Source organism: Erythranthe guttata, chromosome 5 (assembly GCF_056151865.1).
Source record: "Erythranthe guttata isolate IM_541 chromosome 5, IM_541, whole genome shotgun sequence".
NCBI classification, from domain to species: Eukaryota; Viridiplantae; Streptophyta; class Magnoliopsida; order Lamiales; family Phrymaceae; genus Erythranthe; species Erythranthe guttata.
Genome location: NC_142537.1, coordinates 250,926 through 273,642, shown reverse-complemented (window position 1 = coordinate 273,642; position 22,717 = coordinate 250,926). Strand labels below are relative to the sequence as shown.

Here is a 22,717-nt window from a genome sequence, read left to right as displayed (position 1 = left end):
CAAAATGGTTAGACCATAAATATTCCTGGTGAATGAATGCACATCCGAATAATTGAATACTCAACCAACAAACCTTCATGACATACAGTGAGTGCATACAGACTTTCAATTTATGTCCTTACCGGATAGTGAGGTAGAGCAATTCGTGCTGATAACGTGTTATAAATATATTAAAGAAAATCAAGTAAAACAAGAATATGGGAGATCAAATGTAAGGATAATATAACCTTTTCTTGTTATTCTTTCTTGTTTATTCAAGTGTGTCAAGTGTGTCTTTGCCTATTACAAAGTAAGCTATTTATACTACAATGAAGATTAAGGTCCTAAGAGTTACAAGAGTGCACTTCAATTAAAGACCATTAATGGTAACTCTTCATTAATTGGACATCCACTTAATGCATTTTCAATGCATTTGCAACATATACATATATATATATATATATATATATATATTAGAATAGTCGAAAGCAAAGTTTCATGCCACTATATGAGACTTTGAAAGTATTAAAATGAGGAACCAACTCTTGAATGGTTGACATTTTACTGGTCGATTTAGTGATGTTTATTTATTTTTTTGTCAATTATATTACGAGGCAAGTATTCTGTTATGTAGATGAAAGACAGAATAAAAATAAATAAATAAGCGTAATTTATTAAATAATTGGACTCGGAGAGGTCCATAATCGATGAGTCGGGCGGGAAAATTATTGCACCAACTAAATATAAAATAAAACCTAATGCCTCGCTTGGTTGGATTGATTAGTCATGATTAACTAAATAATAGAACTCCATGTTTAATTAAATAAGCATATGAAGAACGAGTTTCTGCACATGATAAATGCATTTCTTAATCAACAAAGGCTGTTTCATTCACACACCAGTCAATATTGATACTCTTGGATAAGAAAAAAAAAAGAGATCAGATTTTTAAGACAACCCCATCAATCACTAAACAGAGGAGATAAACCACATTTCATACATACATAATTTTCAGCTAATTATCTGACATTAATCACCCATGTATAAAATAATTATAATCTTAAGACATGATAAATCTAGGTACAACTATGTCGCTTTCGGCTCGAACAAATTCCTTAATTAACTTGGAAACGGCATCAGGCTTCTCCACATGAGGGATATGGCCGCAATCCGGTATTTGCCGTATTATTGCGTTTGGTAATTCACTATGCAGTCTCTGTTTTCAACAACAAAAATTTACGTGTAACGTAATTATTACATCCTTAGTTTCATGTATTAGCAAAAAAAAAAAACACCGAGAATGTACTTACCACAGCGAGCCTGTTGTCGATAATCTGATCCTTTTCTCCCCATATAATAAGTGTTTTTTTCTTCACCTGCATATTTCAAAATTAATTAAGCAGGGGAGAAAAAAAAAAACAGAGCATACGGCAAAAAAAAAAAATTATTAATTGTTTTTATCGTACCTGTTTGATATTAGCAGTCACATTGTAGCCTCCACTAATCATAAAATCGACAGTGGCGTCTGCCCACCAAGGTAACAGACAATGAAGACGGCCAATCTGTATCAACCGATGCGAATTAATAAATCAAAAATATAAATGTTGATTTTTTATTAATTAGAGCTCTATATATAATAATAATAGGCGAAACGACTAACTTTAGCCCATTCCAAGCACTTATCCCAAGCTGCACCGTTAAATGTCAATGAAGTTGCAAATAGTCGCAATGGTAAGCTTCGTAAAAGATACACCTGTCCCCAAACAGATAAATACATGATTAGGCATCAATACGTACACACACACATATAAATCTTGAGGCTAATGACTTTTAGGTGTCTTATCTACAAATTAAACTACGTTCGGGTATAATTCAATCATATTAGTAAACGAAAACCCAAAATATGCAGTCCCGTAAAAATTCCGAATTATTGGCAAAGTCTCAAAATTTTCGATAATTTAATATACGACTAATTTGAGTAGCAAAATCTCACCCCAGCATATGCCACCAGTTTAGGTAACTTTGCAAGGTTTCCGGTACCTTCAGCATAGACACTTGCATCGATCAAAATCAGCTTATCAACCTAATAAATAAATGAAAAGGTCGTGCAAAATTAGTGACGCTAAAAAAATATACGAGTATTAGTAAAAAATTACGATTTATCCATTTTTTAGATACACGGCCGTGTAAGTAATGCTTACAGCTTCTGGGTAGTTGACTACAAAGTCAATGGCAACTGCTGCTCCCAGGCTTGGTCCAACCAATGTCATTGGCCTTTTGATATATGATTTCCAAAACTGCGGAAATTATAGATACAGTAGAACCTCGATAAATTAATAACCTCGATTAAATAATAGTTCCTCTGGGTCCCGACTCAGTGAAAAAGTGTTAAATTATTAACTCGGTAATTTAATAATTCGCTAAATTAATAGAATTTCCCTAGTCCCGACTGTATTAATTTATAGAGGTTTAACTGCATATATATATTGTAAGGTAAACCCTTACATTGCTACGAACAAGGGTAACAAAAAACGGGATATGATTTTGTAAATCATCTAACGTATAGACGGAGGGTCCAAGACTGAAGCAAACGAAGATCGGTAAACTTATACCTGATAGAGATGATCACGCTTTGAAGCTACACTGCACGACGGAAGCTTCTCTAAATAAACGGGAAAAAACAGAAACTAAATAAATTCCTCGAATGAACTTACGGAAATGTAAGAAAGAGAAAAATGAAAATCAAGAAAGTTGACCTAAGTCAGAGAAGCCCCATCCAAGAACATCGACGGCCCACGTCTCTAAACCAGATTCTTCGAGCATCGGAAGAGTATATCTCCATTCTAAACACGAGCTGAAGGATAAGAATGTGGTGAACCACAAAGCATACATGAAAACAAAAAAACGAGCGATTTCTTAAAAAGAAGTATAATAATTTTTCACATAACCAAACCTATCGAAACCGTGAAGAAGAACCAACGGGCATTTATCGGGCTGTTCTTTTGGCTTTACGCAGCTACTCATGATGCTTGTATTTGACAAACTTAGCTGCAGATAAGTGAGAAACAAAATCCCGATTAAAAAATTCGAACTTTTATGCTAATAAAAACACGTATATTCGTCCACATTTACCATAATTGGTTGATCTAGATTCTAGACAAGTTGATTCATATAAAATCCAGATGAAAAACGAAAACTTTTTCGAAAATTGTACTAATCAAGTGCATTTCTAAGGATTTTTACACCAATACAATCGAATTTTTTCGACAAATGAAGTAGCAGTTCATTTGATTCTATGTAAATCAAACGTGCACTACAGCCAATTAAATAATATAAAAAAAAATAGGAAAATTTTGGAAATTGAACATTTTACAAAAAACAAAGAAATCAGGCATGCAACAAAATCAACTAACCCCAATACACACAATGAAATGAGGAAACAAAAAATTCAGACAACACCCAGCAAATTAAGACATGATTTACATTCCAATTTTTTTTTTACCATTTAAATAAAAAAAAAAAAAAAATACTTACATGAACAGGCATTCTCTCAATCCTGGAAGCTAACTTTCTGGCAAATGGGTCCTTAATACTCTCCAATTCTTTAGGAAGGAATGCCGGAATTTCACTTGCGTAAACATTTAAACCACGCTTCGCCGGCGGCGAATGGCGGGTGAATTTGTCGGCGGATTTAGGTCGGAGAATTGGTAAAGAAGCAACGGAGGAGTAGGCGATGAGCATGGTGGTCCGACCCGAATCCGACCCAGTTACTCACTGGGGTTTCTGTGTGAGGTGGAGATATTATATACGTGTAGGTTTTGAATGTATACCACACTCCCACTCTTCTGACACGTCACTATTAAGTTCATACAGTACCATGGTTCGGTTTCAGTGGGGCCCGCTTGCTTGTATTTTTTTCTTCTGATATTAAAAAGCAGAGAAAACACATTTTCAATTCCTTTCATTTATTTCATTATAGTTCGTGTCGGTCGAGGGCGGCTCCCCAACGCCGATCCCGACCCCAACCCATTTTTAGTTCAATCGATCAATCTCTTTTTTTTAATTTTTTCTATCAAAAGAACCAATCCTTATTGTACTTGAAATTCTCAGATTGCCGCTGCTGCCAGGATTCGATTCTAGGACCTTACACCAACTTACCACCTTCAGAACGAGTTGAGCTATACCCATGCGGGCTGTTTAGGTGAATTACTTGTGTACATATATGGTTGTGTAATTTATGATGACTTTCATTCGATACAAGTGGGCTATGAATGCTTGATTTGGAACTTAAATTTCTTTCTATTTTCTCTAATAATAATAATAAAAAAAGACAATCTTTCTAAAATGATTAACCAGCGTACTTTATTTTTCTATAAGAAAAGGAAAACAAAGAAAAAAAAATGATGGTTTTAGTGTTCTTGATGTGGATATCTCGTTAAATCTGGACCACAATGTCTGAACATTAATATTGACTATATGACATGTTGTACATTTTCTTTACCTTTATTGGTATGGAGAAAATGATAATCACCTACTCAAATAAACTCCATTTATTCTATTATTTTTTATTTTTTTGTTGACAAGCTAGATAATCTCGTAGTTTTTCAAATTGCATTACGTAGTTAGCGACGAATTCAATCAATAAAATTTTATAAGATAATTTGAACTCGAGTAAAATGACATAGTTGCTCCACAGCTAAACCTTTGCAGCATTTATTCAGCCTGAGTTTTTTTATTTATTCAGTGAGATTTAAATACAGCAATAACGCGGATAAAAAGAACAAAAGGGCATTTGGTCTAGTGGTATGATTCTCGCTTAGGGTGCGAGAGGTCCCGAGTTCAATTCTCGGAATGCCCCCGTTTTATTGTTATTATTTTAATTTTCAATTTCATTAAAATGGGCTCCATGCAAAGTTTGGTTTGAGAGTGAGCCCATGCAAAGTTTGGTTTAGAGCCCCACCAACTTGGACCTAACAACTTTTTTTTTTTTTTTTTTGCTAGAATTAATATTTATCTATTTTATTATATATATTACGTAATTTATTTAAAAAAATAAAGAAAACAATCATGAGCCGGTTCATATAATTTCGAACCGTTAAAATATGAGGTCAAACTATTTTTAGTCAACTCACCAAACTCGTAATCCAACATAACTCGTCTACACCTATAGTTATTTAACTCGTTTGCACTTGTAGTTATACCTATGATTAAATTTATTGAACTTAATTTTTTGGTGTTTTGAAATATACATAACTAATACTATACTCGTGCAATGCACATATTTGCATGGGTGACTATTATATAGATTTGTAGAGATGGAGTGATAAAAAATGGTGATACAAATTGCATCTTGATGATGCTAATTACTTAGATCATCTGGGGTGGTGTAGAAAATGAGCTGGGAGAGCAAAGCAGATCAGTAGCTTGACAACTTGATGATCCTGAGGTACCTGCGATCATAGAACACGTGAGCTAAGCCGGGGGTTGATCCGGCGGAAACCCCTCCGACGCTCAAGTCAGACGTGCTGATTATAGAAATAGTCCAGAGAATACGTATTATAGTATTGCTCAGTTAATAGGACGTACCTTAATAAAATGAGTAAAACCTCTATTTATATGTCGTTTATTGGGTTGAGTTTGCTTTGTTGGGCCCAAGTCTTACTTGAAGGTGTTTGGGCCTCGGTGATATTAGTCTTCGATATTGGGCTCGTAGCCCAGTAGGTAAACAAATTGTAGGCCCATTGAGTTGGCCCAATTAGGGATATCATTAAGCCCCCCACTCTCGAGTTGATGTGGGGGCCATGTTGTGATGGGTCTCAGATCGTGTCGAGAGTAAAAATTGAAGAAGTCGATTGTTGGCGTATGGCCTAATGGTATGCGAAAACGCGTTGGAGCGTGTGTCGGAGGGGCGTGAATGCGCGTTGGCGCATAGCGCGACAAGGTTGTCGCGATGTAAGTTAATTGAGTCGTCGGTTTTGTCCCGCGACGATGTAGTAGCGAATTATCTCCTCGTGGGAGTTGTCTTGTCACGGGGTAATAATGTTGATCGAGTTATCTTCTCGCGGGAGTTGTCTCGCGATAATGTAGTAGCACGGATCAAGTAATCTCCTCGTGGGAGTTGTCTCTGGGGTAATCGAGTTGATCGAGTTACGTCCTCGTGGAAGTTGTCTCACGATAATGTAGTAGCACGGAGCTAGTATTCTCCTCGTGGGAGTTTTCTCTGGGGTAATCGAGTTGATCGAGTTACGTCCTCGTGGAAGTTGTCTCACGATAATGTAGTAGCACGGAGCTAGTATTCTCCTCGTGGGAGTTTTCTCTGGGGTAATCGAGTTGATCGAGTTACGTCCTCGTGGAAGTTGTCTCACGATAATGTAGTAGCACGGAGCTAGTATTCTCCTCGTGGGAGTTGTTATTTTTCGACATTGTCAATGTTGTGACGCGTTGCTTGTATGTGTTTACATATAGCCTTGTGCGTGATGTACTTGATGAGGGGATCAGGCTCTCAAGATTTTTATATGGGGATCGTGCCCTTTGTTAGACCTCGTGGGTCTTAAGTATGTTTGGACCGTGGCCACGTTTTAATGAATGACCCATCGAAAACAAGTAGATAAATTTGAGTAATCAAGCTGGCCAGGCTATATAGATTCTCATAATGTCTCTAAGTGCTTCTAGGGTTGTAATCGTGCTAACTTGAGCTTGTGATTATATAGTGAATTTCGGGCGAGTTGTCTCCTCATGGAGTTGTCTCGCGGTGAGTAATATTTATCGAGTGAGGTGGTTGCACGTGGGAGTTGCCTTGCAACGGATTTGTAGTATCGAGCGAGTTGGCTCCTCGTGGGAGTTGTCTCGCTGCGGGTTGTGGTACCGAGCGAGTTGGCTCCTCGTGGGAGTTGTCTCGCTGCGGGTTCGTAGTACCGAGCGAGTTGGCTCCTCGTGGGAGTTGCCTCGCTGCGGGTCGTAGGATGGAGCGAGTGGTCTTCTCGTAGGAGTTATCTCGTTGTGGGTTCGTAGACCCGAGGGAGTTGACTCCTCGTGGGAGTTGCCTCGCAATGGGTTATATGACTGAGCGAGTTATCTCCTCGTGGGAGTTTCCTTGTAAGGGGTTGTAGGACCGAGCGAGTTGTCTCCTCGTGGGAGTTGCCTCGCTGCGGGTTGTATTACTGCGCGAGTTGGATCCTCGTGGGAGTTGTCTCGCAAGGGAGTTGTAGGAGCATCGGATGGTGCGCGAATGAGGAGCGCGCGGACTGAGGTCGCTCTGAGCGAATTGTCTCCTCGTGGGAGTTATCTCGCTGAGGGTTCGTAGTACCGAGCGAGTTGGCTCCTCGTGGGAGTTGTCTCGCTGCGGGTTCGTAGTACCGAGCGAGTGGCCTCCTCGTGGGATTTTCCTCGCAAGAGGTTGTAGGTCCGAGCGAGTTGTCTCCTCGTGGGAGTTGTCTCACTGCGGGAGGTAGGACAGAGCGAGTTTGCTCCTCGTGGGAGTTATCTCGCTGTGGTTTCGTAGATCCGAGGGAGTTGGCTCTTCGTGAGAGTTATCTCGCAACGGGTTATAGGACGGAGCGAGTGGTCTCCTTGTGGGAGTTATCTCGCTATGGTTTCGTAGACCCGAGGGAGTTGGCTCCTCGTGGGAGTTGTCTCGCTGCGGGTGGTAGTACTGAGCGAGTTGGCTCCTCGTGGGAGTTGTCTCGCAAGCCCCCCACTCTCGAGACGATGTGGAAGCCAAGTAGAAAAGGGTACCGGATCGTGTTGAGAGTAGATCGGTGTTGTAGTGTTTCTTTAATCGTTGGCATGGCGTGGAGAAATAAATTTTTTATTTATTTTCCATTTGATAGCGAACGCAATTTGGTAGGTGTGTTAAAGAGCTCGCGCAATTTGGTGGAGCGCGTTGAAATTCTCTCGCGATTTGGTGAAGTGAGGTGAAATCTACGCGCAATTTGGTGGAGGGTAGCAAAAGTTGTGCCCAATTAGGTGGGAGCGCGCGCTCCAAGATGGCCTTGGGAGGCGCGCGCGCGTGCATGGGAAGGCGCGCGCGCGTGTGCAAGAATTTCTTTTCTTTTTTTTCTGGCTGCTTGCGCGCGTGCAGTGCACGCGCGCGCGTCTGGCGCGTGAACGCCACGCGCGCGTGCTGTGCACGCGCGCCTCCTGCCTTTTTTTTTTTTTTTTTTTTTTTTTTTTTTTTTTTTTTCTGCTCGCGCGCGTGCAGTGCACGCTCGCCTTCTTTTTTTTTTTTTTTTTTTTTTTTTTTAATGGAGCCGCGCGCGCGCGTCTTGGCTCGGCTCGCGCGCGCGGCTCGGCTGCTTTCTCCATTTTTATTTTTTATTCTCTTTTTTCTTCTTCTTCTAATTCTTCTTCTTTTACTCTCTTTTTTCTTCTTCTTGTTCTTGTATTTTTTTCTTCTTCTTTCTTCTTCTCTTTTTTCATCTTCTTCTTTTTTCTTCTATTTTTTCATCTTCTTCTGGGGTCTCGCGTACGCGATTTTACCCCCCCCCTTTTTTTTTTTTGTTGATATTCACCCCCATGGGGATGTTCTATTTTTTTGAGTAGGGAGATTATCCTTGTTCCTTGAGATGGGATGTGCACCCCCTTGGGGATGTTCTATTTTTTGAGTAGGGAGATTATCCTCGTTCCTTGAGATGAGATGTGCACCCCCTTGGGGATGTTCTATTTTTTGAGTAGTGAGATTATCCTCGTTCCTTGAGATGAGATGTGTACCCCCTTGGGGATGTTTTATTTTTTGAGTAGGGAGATTATCCTCGTTCCTTGAGATGGGATGTGCACCCCCTTGGGGATGTTCCATTTTTTGAGTAGGGAGATTATCCTCGTTCCTTGAGATGGGATGTGAATCCACTTAGGGTTGAGAGGTAAGGGTCATGCCCAACCTTAGGATGGGGATAATTGCCCACTGTATGATGAGGCGTTCGAGACCTATGGTCTGAGGTGGATGCGCACGGTTGTGCCATTGGTTCGCGCGTGCGCGTCAGACCCTCTTTTCTGTTTTTGAGGTAGGGACGTGAAACACTTGATGGGATGTGAGACCCCTTGGGGTTGAAAGGTAAGTGGATGTACCACCCTTGAGATGAGATGCCCAACTTTAGGATGGGATAGCCCCCCATTTAGGATGAGGCGATCACGAACCACTGGGGTGAGATGCTCAACCTTGGCGATTTATGGCGCCACTGATTCAGTGGCAGCACGAGTTGAATCTTCCGTGATCATACGCTGAAGGTTTCCTTCGGTTATCTGAACCGTTCGAGAAGTAAATAGAAATTGATCATGTTGATGATCCAGTGGGGCCTCACGAGGAAGAGCGTTGGCTCCTGCTATGACGATGTATGGTGCCACTGCTTCAGTGGTAACACAAGTTGAAGCTTCCGCGATTATACGTTGAAGGTCCTTATCGGTTATCTGAACCGTTAAAGGAGCTAGTAGAAGTTGATCTTGTCGAAGGTTCGGCGATCATATGCTGAAGGTCCTCTTCGGTTATCTGAACCGTTCGAGGGGGCGGAAGTAGACCCCCAGAGAGTCGATGACCCATGGCGAATGAAATGTTTTGGGGGCACTGTGAACCCCCAGGGAGTCGATAGCCCTTGGCGAACGAAATATTTTGGGGGCAGTTGTAAGCCCCCAGGGAGTTGATAACCCTTGGCGAACGAAATATTTTGGGGGCGATGTAAACCCCCAGGGAGTCGATAACCCTTGGCGAGCAAAATATTTTGGGGGCGATGTAAACCCCCAGGGAGTCGATAACCCTTGGCGAGCGAGATGTTTTGGGGGCAGAGGTAAGCCCCCAGGGAGTCGATGGCGGTGGTGCCATAGGTGGCTCCACATGTGGAGCAGGTGCTGGTATCGCGTTGGGAGCATTTGCTCCCATCGTGGCGATATATTGGATCACGGCCTCTGTGGCAGCGCGAGTTGAAGCTTCTGCTATCATGCGTTGAAGCGCATCCTCGGTTATTTGAACCATTCGAGGAGCAGGGAGTGATGGATCGGCGAGTGGTGGGTCCCGAGGGGGGATCACCTGAACCTCGCGAGGCGGATCCATAGGATGGGGAGGAGGTGGCAAGCCAGAGCCTCCACGAGGTGGGAAGTCGTTAGCTGTGTCATTTTCTCTCCGAGCAGACGCCTCAGGAGGATCTTGTTGGCTACGTGATCTGGTTTGCATCGTTCCCACAGACGGCGCCAAAATGATGATGCTAATTACTTAGATCATCTGGGGTGGTGTAGAAAATGAGCTGGGAGAGCAAAGCAGATCAGTAGCTTGACAACTTGATGATCCTGAGGTACCTGCGATCATAAAACACGTGAGCTAAGCCGGGGGTTGATCCGGCGGAAACCCCTCCGACGCTCAAGTCAGACGTGCTGATCATAGAAATAGACCAGAGAATACGTATTATAGTATTGCTCAGTTAATAGGACGTACCTTAATAAAATGAGTAAAACCTCTATTTATATGTCGTTTATTGGGTTGAGTTTGCTTTGTTGGGCTCAAGTCTTACTTGAAGGTGTTTGGGCCTCGGTGATATTAGTCTTCGATATTGGGCTCGTAGCCCAGTAGGTAAACAAATTGTAGGCCCATTGGGTTGGCCCAATTAGGGATATCACATCTAGATAACGGTTAGACTTCTAATTACATTAATTCAAATCGAACAAACAACAAATAAATTTGTAACCTTCATTAGTTTCTTTTTCTGTATTAATATTGATGAAGTTCGTTTGAACCTCCTCAATGCATTGATCTGTTTTCCCCCATATTTGTGTGTATTGATCTGTATTTTTTGTGGAGTGTGTGTTCTTGCTTCTTGAAAGAGAGAAGACCCGAGAGGGCCTTCGCAAAGAGAGCAGACCCCTTCATTTATCGTCTCTCTTATTGCCTTATCCCCTCTTCCCTTGGGATACGTGCCAGCGAGAGGAAGAATCAGGTGATGGGTTGGGCTGGTAGATTTCAATAAATGGGCCCAATCTCAAGCCCATTTATTGTATGATTTGGGCTTAGGCAAATCAGCCAATCTTAATGGGCTGATGTTGGGCCTGCTGGGCCGAAGAGAGGAGTTCATGGTGGGCTTTTGGGCCTGGAGAAATCTGCCAAGATCAAATATCATGTAATCTCACAAGGCAAGCAAGTGACTTCATAATTTAAAAAGGAAAGAATAAAAAAAATCTAATAATTACGTGAGGTTATTTATAACTTGTGATATTTTTTTATTCCAATGGAGGGTCCTTAGCTCAGTGGTAGAGCATTTGACTGCAGATTAAGAGGTCACCGGTTTGAATCACGTAGGGCCCTAAATTTAGGGTAATTAATAAAAAACTTTGCACAGACACATCCAAATTCGTTATTTTGATTCATTTAACCATTTAGGACTAATTTTTGGGCGTATTCTCAGCATATTCCGGGGCGCGTGATATGCAGACGCTTAATGTAATGATTTTTTTCGTCTTTTCAAGTCAAACTAAATTTATTTCGGTTAACTAATTTGTGGGGCCTATAGGTAGAGATGTTATTAGATGGATGAGTATTTGCGATAGGATTCTTCTTGATTGGTGAATCGCTTCAAGATTATATTTTTTGCGTCGTTTTAGGCGGCGGAGGTGGTGTACGAAATTAATGCTTGATTGGGCTTGGAGTAGAGCTTGGCTGGCATATTTCACGGTGTTTTTTTCTCCCTCGAAGGCGGGGGAGAAGATTGTTGCTACAAGGGAAAAAGCATTAATGGAGTGAAGGTGAAAGGGGCGACAAGAAAATCCATTTTCTCCGTGGAAATTTGTAGCTTAGGGTTGAGAACCATTAAATCGTGGAACCCAATACATACAACAAAACGCAAAATTAGGGGGAAACATTAATTAATGCGGAACGATCGGGCCTCGATTCTTGCTTTAAAATTGTTGAAGAACAAATTGAATATGTATAAGCAGTGTTAGAAGAAGAATGGTGGTGGCCGATGGTGGGTGTCGGGTGGAAATGATGGTGGCCGGTGGGGGTTGGGAAATGAAAAAGGAATAGGAAACAAGGATAATGAGAAGAAAATGAAGTGAAAAAAAGATGACGATGATGTTAGTATGTGTGTGCGATGTGTGTGTGAGAGCGGAAAAATGAGAATGAAAAAAAGATATAGGGCCCACAAGTAATTTGGAGTTCAAAAGACAAAAAAATCTTTACATTAGGCGTGTGCAATTCACGGGCACCGATTAGCCTGGAAATTAGCCATAGGTGTTTAAGTGGTTCAAATAACGAGTTCGGGAGTGCCCTTGCAACTTTTCCTTTGTTTAGGTGACAATGTGCAAAAACAGCAAAGTACAAGTGCCAAAATGGTATTTATCCTTTCTTTTGGCCTTGAATTTTTAATATTTTAAACTTGAAAATAAATATAACTAAAAAATATAATTTAAAAAGCCCCCGGCGAGGATCGAACTCGCGGCCTTTCGCTTACGAAGCGAACGCAATACCACTATGCTACGGAGGCTCGTTGTTGCTGATCTTCAGTACATAAGTTAAATCCGTAATACGTATTTTTCGTTAATCGTAGAACAAATCTCCATGCTGTCTGCAATATTCAGAAGGATCATCCTCACAAATCTTTATAACTTTCGGTTTTTGTAGTTGTATGTAAGAACACCATTCTTTCTGTGGGTATATTACACCTTGTAAGAATAGACGAACAATTTCCGGTGGAGCAGCAATCACTTCATCAAACAAAAACAAGTGAAAAAAGTTGATGCAGAAATATCCCACATCGGGAAAAGATAAAAGAGAACAAAGGAGAAGGGTATTATAAAAAGGAAAGAAGAGGCACTGTATTAGGCACTTACCTGGACGAGGTCAATTGACGATCATTAAGGTCAATGGCCTAGGGTGGTGACCTCCATTGCACTTTGGAGGGGCGCCCCCCTATGGTCGGCCCAAGTGGTCGAGCCAACGTCATAATTTGTGATAGTGGGGGCCTGCGTTCGCGCGGCCCCTCCCCAATTTCTAGTCCTAATTTTTTCAATTTAAGCCCAAATTTTTTAATTTCTGTAATTAAATACCTCTCATACTTTTTGTTCATATATATATATATTATAATTTTTAATTCAAATTTTGAAATTTAATTCATAAAAGTAAAAATTAATTATCATTTGCGTCTATAACAATTTCTTTTTCCATTTTTCTGTTTCATAATCAACTTTTAGTAATACAATAATTATTTTCGTTTTACCAATTTCATTGACCCAGTACTTTTAGTAGGCATTTTACCCAATACTTAAAGCATTAATTACATAAAATTAAAGGGGCGAGGATCAAATTAATTAATTCTGATTTACAAATAATAATTACAGTGTTTCGGTGCGTTAAATTCATATTGACTACTGCCAGACCTTGTTTCTTCAACCACGCACTCACATGACTTCCCAATACGCACTCACACAGTTCCATCTGTTCTGGAAGAACGAGAAATTGACTGGAAAAAGTGAAACCATGCTTTAATTAATACTCCCATGGCTCCACTCTGAAAAAACCTCATAATTATCTCTCTCTCTCTCTCTCTCTCTCTCTCTCTCAAGTAGATCTGATCTCAAAGCAGCAAAGAGGTAACTGCAAAACCCTTGATTCACTCTTCCTCTCACACACGCACTACACACTTTATGTATGTGTAATATATACTTACATCTTTGATCATTTGATCGTGATGAACAGCTTTCTATTGCTTTGTTTTTGGCTTGAATTATGGTTTCACTTGAGTAAATCTAGCTGATTAAGTATCATTGTCAATTTTATGAATGCGATTTATTAAATTAGTGTTGATTGGGTTTTTTCTTCTCTTTTTCTGATAGGATTTGAGTTTGTGATTATATAATGTAATTTAGGTGTATATGAGTTTGATCTCAATCAACTAGGTTGAATTTGTAACATTTTCAGATTGATCTGAGACAGAGTTTTTACATGACAATTTAATTTTTTTATTTTTTGTTGAATTTGTGCCCAATAAAAAATTGTGAATGATCTATTAAGACGAATTATCTGTGACTGATTCACTAGCTAATCTTGCTTAACCTAAGTGGACACAAGTATTCATGATAAAGCACCGTTTTTGTATACCGAAATGTCGATTTTTGATTCATTGATTTAACATGTCTGAATTTTGGTAATCTGTAAAGAAGAAGTGGAGAGATGGGTCGTGGAGTGAGCTGTGGTGGAGGACAAAGCTCGTTGGGGTATTTGTTCGGAAGCAACGAGGCACCAAAACCTGCTAAGGCGAATGTGGAAGCTTCTTCTCCAAGTGAAAGTAAAGCGGTGATTAAAGAACCTTCCGTAAAGCCCAATGCCGCTCCTCAGCCTGCAGTTTCTACCAAGCAAATTCCTGCTGGCATTCATAGTAGCACCACTAACAACTACGTTCGAGCCGATGGTCAAAACACTGGCAATTTCATCACGGTAATTTACTCGATTTTTTTTAATTTTTTTTTTTGTAAATGGTTAATGTGGTTCTTGATTTGTTATATATCGTATAAACCTGTGATCTTTTGGATGGTAATATATATCTATGTCATGTGCATCACTCGAAAATTGCGTTGCCGTAATTTTTAAATTTAATGAAGTTTTGGTTGATTTTAAGTTTTTAGTCTAGAGTTTATTGCGTTGAACGACCCTGTGTTACATCTAATTGCTCAAAGAAAGCGTTGTGTTACAAATATTACCAAATGCCCCCTATAATGCATTTTCAGCACACAACCCTCTAAATGATGCATTTTTGGGGGGTATTTTAAATGATGCATTTTTGGGGGGTATTTTGCTAAATATTTATAACACGGGCAGTTTTCTAACAATTGGAATAAACAAGGGGTGTTGGATGCAATTAACCCGTCTGGATTTAGTGTATGACTCTTGATAATTGCTATAAGTATAGGATTTGTCTGTAGAGCAATGATTATTACATGATTAAATATTTGATGCTTAGTAGTTAATTAAATTAAATTTTGTGGAAATATGACAGGATCGACGGTCGACAAAAGTCCAAGCTGCCCCTGGAGGAGGTTCTTCTTTGGGTTACCTGTTTGGTGGTGGTAGCAATTGAAGCCAATTGCTGCAGAGCTGTATTGAATGAAGATTATTTTGTTTAATTAATGTTGAATTTGTGAGTAATTTGAGACCATATATTTTTCAAATTTGTTTTGATTTGTGGCTATATCGTATATGTTTGCTTGTCGTTCGAAACCACGAGTTTAATAGAATGGATTTGTTAGCAATCCATCGAAAGTGATCGGTTTGTAAGAAAACGAAGTCATGTTTTCTTGTTGTTGTGTACCTTAAATGTTTGTATAATTTCTTTGTATTTGAACAAGTGTGGAAATATATATCTTATCAAATATGTCAAGCTTTGATGATTTCCGCTAATTCCGACCCGATTTTTCTGATTTTGCAACAACTTCTGAAATTCCGGCTTTTTTTTGGAACTAAATAGAATTAGTTTTTCACTTACGAAAAAAATCGGAATGTAAGTGCTAATTCTGGTCCATCCGATTTCCATCACTAGAGCCATCAATTGCTTTCATTTGGACCATCAAACAAGAGTGCCATCACAAATAAATTAAGAATTCAACAAATACAATAAAAAAAAAAAAATTATGCCAAATTTTAAGAAATTTAATCTGGGGGTAAAATTGTCAATTCACAAAATGACCCACCCAAACAGAAGGAAGGACCCTTTCCCACGAAAACCTCAGCCCTTCTTCCAAAGACCAATCGCAGACAATTTTACTCCCAAAGAAATTGTCTGACGATTTTCTCCCTATCTCTCTCTCACACACACACACAGTAGCACGGAGGAGATAGCTTATCGGCGGCGGCGAAGAAGAACAAAAATATGCCAACATTAACAAAGCTTATAACGATGAAAGAAGCATCTGAACACAACACCGCCGAGGATTGTTGGGTCGTCATCGACGGGAAGGTATTTCCACTGATTCTATACTTAACTCTCCTTAGGTTAAAAATTGACCACCAGTTTATTAATTTATTGTTGATTTTTTTTGGGGGTTTTTGGATTTATGCTATTGTAGTTGAATATTGAATTGAAAGGTTGAATTTTTAGGGGGTTTTAAAAAACGTGGGTTTCTGCTCTTTGAACTGTGTTTAATCTTTGTTTATTATGCTTATATGCTCCATACAGAAACTAATCGTATTAATGGGTTCAATTTGTTCGGAGATTTAAGTTTGACTTTCGTGATTTAATTTTTTGGGTACTTTTTGATTACATACAAGCTTTGTAGGTATTGTTGTTCTTGAAATTGCTGCAGTTATCATTCTCATCTGTTGCGTTGAGGATTTGCTAGGTTGCAAAATGTGACAGTGGTTGTAAGTAGTGTGGATTTTCTAAATAATTTTTCGTATATATTCGGGGATGAAGAAGAGTCGGGTTTTAGTATCTTTTTTCTTTGACGTTGTGCTGTATAAATGTCACTCCGGTAACGTATTTGTTGCTATAACTCAAACATTCCGAATAAGTGTTTATTGCGTAACTAATCAACCACGTTCTTGACATTTCTCGTTCGACGATTTAACGGCATTCATTCTTGTTATTATGCATCACAATTCTAGTTTCTTGGTTTGATGATGTTGGATAAAGAAAAAGTAGTTGGGATTTTGTACTTGTGGAGCACGTTATAGATTAGCACTCGTCTCTATAGTTTTCCGCTTCACGTGTCAACAATCTCGTAAGTTGCATTTCGATAATTTGTGAAAGGGATTTCGGAAGTAGGATTTGAAATGATTCCATCAAAGATGGATTTGAAGTTCACCACAACGATTAAGAAATTAACTTAAAATAGGAACTCAAAGGATTTAGAATCCAACTTATTGTTCAAACTAAGAATATCGACTCTTACTGTTGAATTACTAGGTGTATGACGTGTCAGCATATTTGGACGAACATCCAGGTGGCGACGATGTTTTACTCAAGGCTACTGGTAAGAATTCGCTCTCTCTCTTTCAAGTGCCTTTCTTGAAGTGTTCCGAAATATTATCTTATGCAGAATATTATTTTATTCCTTTTTCGAAGGGAAAGATGCCACCGAAGAATTTGAAGATGCTGGGCACAGCAAAACCGCGAGGGAACTTATGGAGGAATTCTGCATTGGAGAAATCGATCAACCACCTTCTCCTATTCCTGAGATGGAGATCGTATCCAAGAAGAAGCAACTTCCGCATAAAGTGTTGTACTTTACTAAGCAATACTGGGTTGTACCTGCTGCTGCTGTTGGCTTATCTGTGGTTGTTGGATTCTTGTACCTCAAAAGGAAGTAGAGATCTGGAAATCTCCTCCTCATTGGAGCTAAAGCTTATTACACAGTGCCAATTTTTGAATTTTCTAATACATTAGGGGTTTCTGAGCAAAAACCTCCATTTCTTTAATGCTTCGAAATTGGGGTCGAAACAGATTTCGTTCTTCGACATTATTATTATTATTTAGGAAAATGTTTATTTTGATTAGATTTTATTTGTTTAAACATATTCATGTTTTTCGAGTATTTTGAGTGGTGAAGCTAGAATTTGTTTTTATTGGGGGCCAATATATAATAAAAAGTTTCTAGGAGGGCCTAATTAAAAATTCGAATTCAACAAAAAGAAATTGAAAATTATATATATGGCCAAATTACGAAAAAATTCATCTTCTTTGGTTAATTACAGTCACTCCCTCTTTTTAAAATATTTTTACACAAAATTTATGTAATTCGGTTATTTATCGAACCAAATTGTATATATATTTAGTTCGGTAAATGATATGAAATGTTGGAACGTTTTTACCGATTTAACAGGTGTAATTACCCAAACAAGAGGGGGGGTTTTAGCAATTCGACCATAACTCAGGGGTGGCCGTAATTTGCCCTATATATAATGAAGAAGTGGTTAAGTTTGAGGAGTTGTATGACAAGTCCATAAAATGAAGGGGCGTATATGATATTTAACCTAAAAACATTATAAAGAGCCCTGAACTTGATTACACACACAAAAACACACAGTGATTCCAATTTTGAAAAATTACAAACAAACAACAATGAACGAAGGAGTGCAGAAGAACACGCTGTACGTTGGGGGTTTGGCGGAGGAAGTAAACGAAGGCATACTCCACGCGGCGTTCATCCCCTTCGGAGATATTAAGGATGTGAAAACCCCATTGGACCAGGCTACACAGAAGCACCGCTCCTTCGGCTTCGTCACCTTCCTCGAAAGAGAAGACGCCGCCGCCGCAATGGACAACATGGACGGAGCCGAGCTTTACGGCCGCGTACTCACCGTTAATTACGCGCTGCCGGAGAAAATCAAGGGTGGAGAAGTCGGCTGGGCAGCACAACCCAGTAAGCTTAATTCAATTGCTTTCTTATTCTTCTTCTCTTCTTTTTTTAGGTTAATTTCAGACATTTTTTAAAGCATCGATTGACCATTACTTGTTGGAATGCCTGATGGATAATTAGGATTAGAGCTTTAAACAATCAATTATTGGTGCAATTTGTTGGATGTAACAAATTGGGGGCAAAAAATAATTTGTTTTTCAGCTAAATATTTGGAACCCTAACATTTGCTTCAAATCTTTGATTAACTAGGCATTTCTGGTAGAGCTTGCTTTATTGGTTTAGTTTTTGGTGTCTTCAATTTGTTAGGTGTTCATTGCCTTGATGTATGAACTAGGGTCTCCATGATTTGAGTTGTTTTAATTGTTTATGCATTTTTCTTTGATTTCAGGATAAACGGGAAGTGTTATAGTTGTAATGGGCTATATAACATGGTTTTCGTCTGTTTGATGTTCGTTTTCTTCTGGGATTGGTTGCAATTTATTTCGTCATTAAGTTAAAAAGATCCTGCTTATTACTAACCGCTGTTCTTTAATCACCATCTAATTACAATTGATTGAATTTCTGACGTTTACGTTTGGTTGAAAAAAAATGTCAGTTTGGGCGGATGCTGACACGTGGTTCGAAAGGCAGCAGCAAGAACAGGAGATGCAGAGGCTTCAATCGGAGCAGAAAGCAGCAATGCTCGAAGCTGAAGAATTGCACAGGAAGAAACTTGCTGAGGAGCGAGATGGTGAAAAAGACGAAGAAGCTGATTCTGCTAAGGGTGATCCAATGGCTATGGCTGAAGCTCAGGTTTTGAAGCAGAATGCATCTTAATTCATTTCGTTTTAAGACACAATTGCCAGCAGATTTTCTTACATATGCTCTTTTTTTTCTTTTTTTAATGGATTTTTTTAGGTGTGTTGTTTTTTTATGGAAGAAGTGTGTGCACACCATTTGTATAACAAGTTACAACAAAGCTAATCTCTGTTATTTGAGTACTAGCATTTCTTTAATATCAGATTATGGAGCTTTTGATTTTCGTTGCATTTTTGTGTCATAGCATTTCTTCAAATACCCTCTTGCAAATTGGTGATATGAGAACAATAGTAACTATTTACCTGACCATTCAAAGATTTCCAATAAATATTACATAACAAATCAGGAAAAATTGCTCAACCGCAAGAGAAATTTCTTTCCTTTAATTTCCTCGAAAGAGAGTCGAAAAAGAAAAGCAAAAAAAACTGCCCTCAACAAGACAATCTCCCATGTTCAAACACTACACGCAAGGATATTACGATGTAGAAAATTTCGCACATTGAATTTTTGAGGCAGCTGCAAAATCAAGAAACCAAACCAAGTCACCATAGATCGGCCGGACCATCCTAGCTGGCAGTTCCGGCCAGTTGGGGTCCACCTCATCGATCGCCAGGTGGACCGCTTCCGCTTTGCCACCACCGGTGGCAACTATGGCAACATTGGAGGCGGAGCTTATCACAGGCAAGGTGAAGGTGATTCTCTCAGGTGGTGGCTTTGGTGAATCGGTGATGAAAGTCACCCACTGCTCTGTTTCTTGAAGAACTGGGTGATTGGGGAATAGGGACGCCACGTGGCCGTCGGGACCCAGTCCGAGGAGTACTAGGTCGAATTTAGGACAGTCGTTGATTTCGGACACACTAATGACACGTGTCTTTACTAGCTGTCTGATGACGAATTCGTAATCTTCGGCTGCTTGCTCTGCTGTCACTGAGTCGTTTATGGAGTGCACGTGGCTGTGAAGAATAGGTACCTGAAAATTTTGTGACCGAAATATATATAAAAATCGAATTTTTTAATCCACTACAAATAGATTAATTTGTTTCTAGAGGAAAGAAGTTCACTGAAACAAAGAAGGGAGATAGCTCTCTTTGCTGATAAGGTATACATTATATGCCCCAAAAACCGCAATTTTACCGAGTGGAAAATCGCAATTCAACCATCTTTCACGAGGAATATCCAGTAAGTTGAAATGACTCAATAATTATACCTGAACTGTCTTGAAAACCAGAAAAAGAAAAAAAAAGGAAAAAAAAAGCCCTTGTAACGATTATCATGATCTCCGTTGCATATGTAACGGAGATCTATAAAACGGCATCTGTTGGCTATGGAAGCCCAAGAGTGGCTAAAAAACGGTAATATTACGACATTTTCAATCCCAGCATAAAGAAGTAAAACATTTCTGTGTGGTCCGTCCCTATGCAGATAGACAGATATACACACAAACAAGAATGCTATATCAATTGCGATTTGCATCTTCCACTTGGTTATATTACCAACTATTCTAAAGAACGGGGACATGAATGTAATTAAGCACCATATGTACATATACACGGAAATACGATATATGATGATAATAGCCGAACAAAAGTCTTATATATCATCGAATCCCTAATAAAAATCTTGAAATATACCTTGGACAAAAACCGATCCTTTGCGAGCTTGTAATTGCTATCGGCATGGCTTTTGGAAACAACACGCTCGTCTACCCAAAATATGTACCATTTGGCCCAATCCACTGTCTTGCTGTAAGGGGCTTCACAGAGCTTTCTGCTCACCAAGACAATAAATTTTAATATTAAAATCAAATTATATAGTGTAAGAGAATAGTAAGAAACATAAAACATACATACATACACACATACATACATACATACATACCCCATCAAGGTGATAAGTGAGCCACCGGATAAAGCAATGGCGAAAACGCCGCGTTCTTTTATAGAAGCCTCGGATAATTCTGCAATATAATCTGCTAAAATGCTGCTCAGTTCATCGGCATTTTCGTAAATTCTCAGCTCTCTCCCATCATTCTTGTTCCCAGAAAAGGCCATGCTTCTCTATAGGGGGTAACCTTCAGTTCAAAGACACAACAGAAAATTCACCAAAAAAATAATTTTATTTTTTATGTTAATTAGAATTAACTAATGACGATAATTAATTAAGTAAGAACCCTATAAACTACTACGATTACACAACATTGTGATCGCAAAATCCAACCGCTCAAAAAGATAAAAAAAATAAAAATAAAAAATAAAAAAAACCAACAAATCGACCCAATTAGATAGAAAAATCACACATTTAAACTTCTGGGGAATAAAAGTATTGTACTGCATGGGTGAATTCACAAACCCCAGAAATCGAAGCAATTGTGATGATCAACCCCCCAAATTTTACTTCAATCACCACTCACACACCAGTGAAGAGAAGAATTAAACAGTAATTCTAGTCAATTTGGCACATGTGAAAAAATTCTCCATTTTCGCACATAGTTGCATGTAAATGAAATCTCAGATTTCTGAAAGGCCCATTTTTTATGAGAGATCAGCAAAATTGCATTCGTGAAATCACATACATAAATAAGATATTTAGAAATTAATTTAACATAATTATGCGAAATGAAACAGAACAGAGAGATGCAGAGAGAGAGAGAGACGCACAGAGGAGGGAGAAAATGTGTGCCGGAGAAGGAAGAAAGAATTGAAGATGGGAATACAATTCTTGTTCTTATATATATATCATGCTGAAATTACTGCATATTTTAATTTTACTGCAGAAATATATAATTAAATTATTTTATTTTTAATTTTTTGGCTTAAAATAAATCAAAATATTAAGAAAAAATCACTGATAACATGATGCAATAGGAGAAGTACAAGGTTGAATATAACTATAATCAGACAAAAATCATAATATTATTCTTGTAATCACATTAACTTAATTGCATCATAATTTGAGAAATAATAAAATAAGAAAAGATTAAAGATAATGATGTTTTATTTTTAATTTTTTAATTAATTAAGTGGGTAAAATGAATGCTCAACCAAACACCTGGTGCTGGTGTGGTTGGAATTTGATAGGTTTAGAATTTGCTAGTGACTTGCACGGTTTAAATTGAATATATTTAATTAATGCAAGCTGATTTTTTTTATTTTTCCTTTCCTTTCACTACTTGTTATATTTATCTATCTATTAACTTTACTTAAAGTTATTCCCCTTGATTTATTTTTTTCTTAGAAAAGTTATTAAGTACTTCTCTTTTAAATAGGGCTCCTTTGGCTAAGCTTAATTAAAACAACTAATAAGCTCTTACGTCTGATAAGTTGTTTTAAGAGCTGATAATCTGTTATTTATTATTTTTAGACTAATTGAACACTACGCTCGTGCAATAAGATAAAAACTATACGAGAAGTGTAAACTATATTAGACAAACTCTTTGCAATGAACACGATCAATTTTGTATTTTTTTACAAGGTAAATCGAAATCGAATAATTAAACAATTTTGTTGTTGATATATTTGTTGGTATATAAATTATTGGGCATCAAATCTTGGACATCAAATTTGATTATCAAACGTCCCATGTGTGCTATAGTGATTTGGGCCTTAGTAATATCAAA

At 38.6% G+C, this 22,717-nt stretch overlaps 5 protein-coding genes and 3 non-coding genes across 10 annotated transcripts; 5 read left to right on the top strand and 3 right to left on the bottom strand.

The window, feature by feature from the left end:
• Positions 1-843: 843 nt before the first annotated feature.
• LOC105952662 (alpha/beta hydrolase domain-containing protein VTE7) lies at positions 844-3,817 on the bottom strand. Its single transcript, XM_012976247.2, has 10 exons — positions 3,514-3,817; positions 2,933-3,027; positions 2,736-2,833; positions 2,592-2,641; positions 2,181-2,276; positions 1,973-2,062; positions 1,640-1,732; positions 1,446-1,541; positions 1,290-1,355; positions 844-1,195 (listed from the first exon to the last, which is right to left on the bottom strand). Exons 1-10 carry the CDS (start codon positions 3,718-3,720, stop codon positions 1,040-1,042), a joined length of 1,047 nt encoding a protein of 348 aa, XP_012831701.1. The 5' UTR covers positions 3,721-3,817; the 3' UTR covers positions 844-1,039.
• Positions 3,818-4,765: 948 nt separating this feature from the next.
• TRNAP-AGG (transfer RNA proline (anticodon AGG)) lies at positions 4,766-4,837 on the top strand. Its single transcript has one exon. It is a non-coding gene; the product is annotated as a tRNA-Pro (tRNA).
• A 7,528-nt stretch (positions 4,838-12,365) lies between these two features.
• On the bottom strand, positions 12,366-12,437 carry TRNAT-CGU (transfer RNA threonine (anticodon CGU)). The gene has a single exon. It is a non-coding gene; the product is annotated as a tRNA-Thr (tRNA).
• A 338-nt stretch (positions 12,438-12,775) lies between these two features.
• On the top strand, positions 12,776-12,936 carry LOC148770349 (U1 spliceosomal RNA). Its single transcript, XR_016031462.1, has one exon. It is a non-coding gene; the product is annotated as a U1 spliceosomal RNA (small nuclear RNA).
• A 404-nt stretch (positions 12,937-13,340) lies between these two features.
• Positions 13,341-15,320, top strand: LOC105952661 (protein SPIRAL1-like 1). Of its 3 annotated transcripts, none has more exons than XM_012976245.2 (3): positions 13,341-13,542; positions 14,110-14,386; positions 14,946-15,320. In XM_012976245.2, exons 2-3 carry the CDS (start codon positions 14,123-14,125, stop codon positions 15,024-15,026), a joined length of 345 nt encoding a protein of 114 aa, XP_012831699.2. In that variant the 5' UTR covers positions 13,341-13,542; positions 14,110-14,122; the 3' UTR covers positions 15,027-15,320. The 3 variants fall into 3 exon arrangements, with proteins under 3 accessions (XP_012831699.2, XP_088674476.1, XP_088674477.1); XM_088818350.1 differs by having other exon boundaries at positions 13,440-13,542; positions 14,113-14,386; XM_088818351.1 differs by having other exon boundaries at positions 13,483-13,542; positions 14,116-14,386.
• Positions 15,321-15,662: 342 nt separating this feature from the next.
• Positions 15,663-17,440, top strand: LOC105952660 (cytochrome b5). Its single transcript, XM_012976244.2, has 3 exons — positions 15,663-15,902; positions 16,851-16,917; positions 17,010-17,440. The coding sequence occupies exons 1-3, from the start codon at positions 15,816-15,818 to the stop codon at positions 17,252-17,254; spliced, it is 399 nt and encodes a 132-aa protein (XP_012831698.2). The 5' UTR covers positions 15,663-15,815; the 3' UTR covers positions 17,255-17,440.
• Positions 17,441-17,875: 435 nt separating this feature from the next.
• Positions 17,876-19,322, top strand: ATE1 (ATPase E1). Its single transcript, XM_088818349.1, has 2 exons — positions 17,876-18,306; positions 18,899-19,322. Exons 1-2 carry the CDS (start codon positions 18,006-18,008, stop codon positions 19,117-19,119), a joined length of 522 nt encoding a protein of 173 aa, XP_088674475.1. The 5' UTR covers positions 17,876-18,005; the 3' UTR covers positions 19,120-19,322.
• A 53-nt stretch (positions 19,323-19,375) lies between these two features.
• PGL1 (6-phosphogluconolactonase 1) lies at positions 19,376-21,860 on the bottom strand. Its single transcript, XM_012976242.2, has 4 exons — positions 21,759-21,860; positions 20,980-21,172; positions 20,733-20,868; positions 19,376-20,071 (listed from the first exon to the last, which is right to left on the bottom strand). The coding sequence occupies exons 2-4, from the start codon at positions 21,150-21,152 to the stop codon at positions 19,577-19,579; spliced, it is 804 nt and encodes a 267-aa protein (XP_012831696.2). The 5' UTR covers positions 21,153-21,172; positions 21,759-21,860; the 3' UTR covers positions 19,376-19,576.
• Between the last annotated feature and the right edge of the window lie 857 nt (positions 21,861-22,717).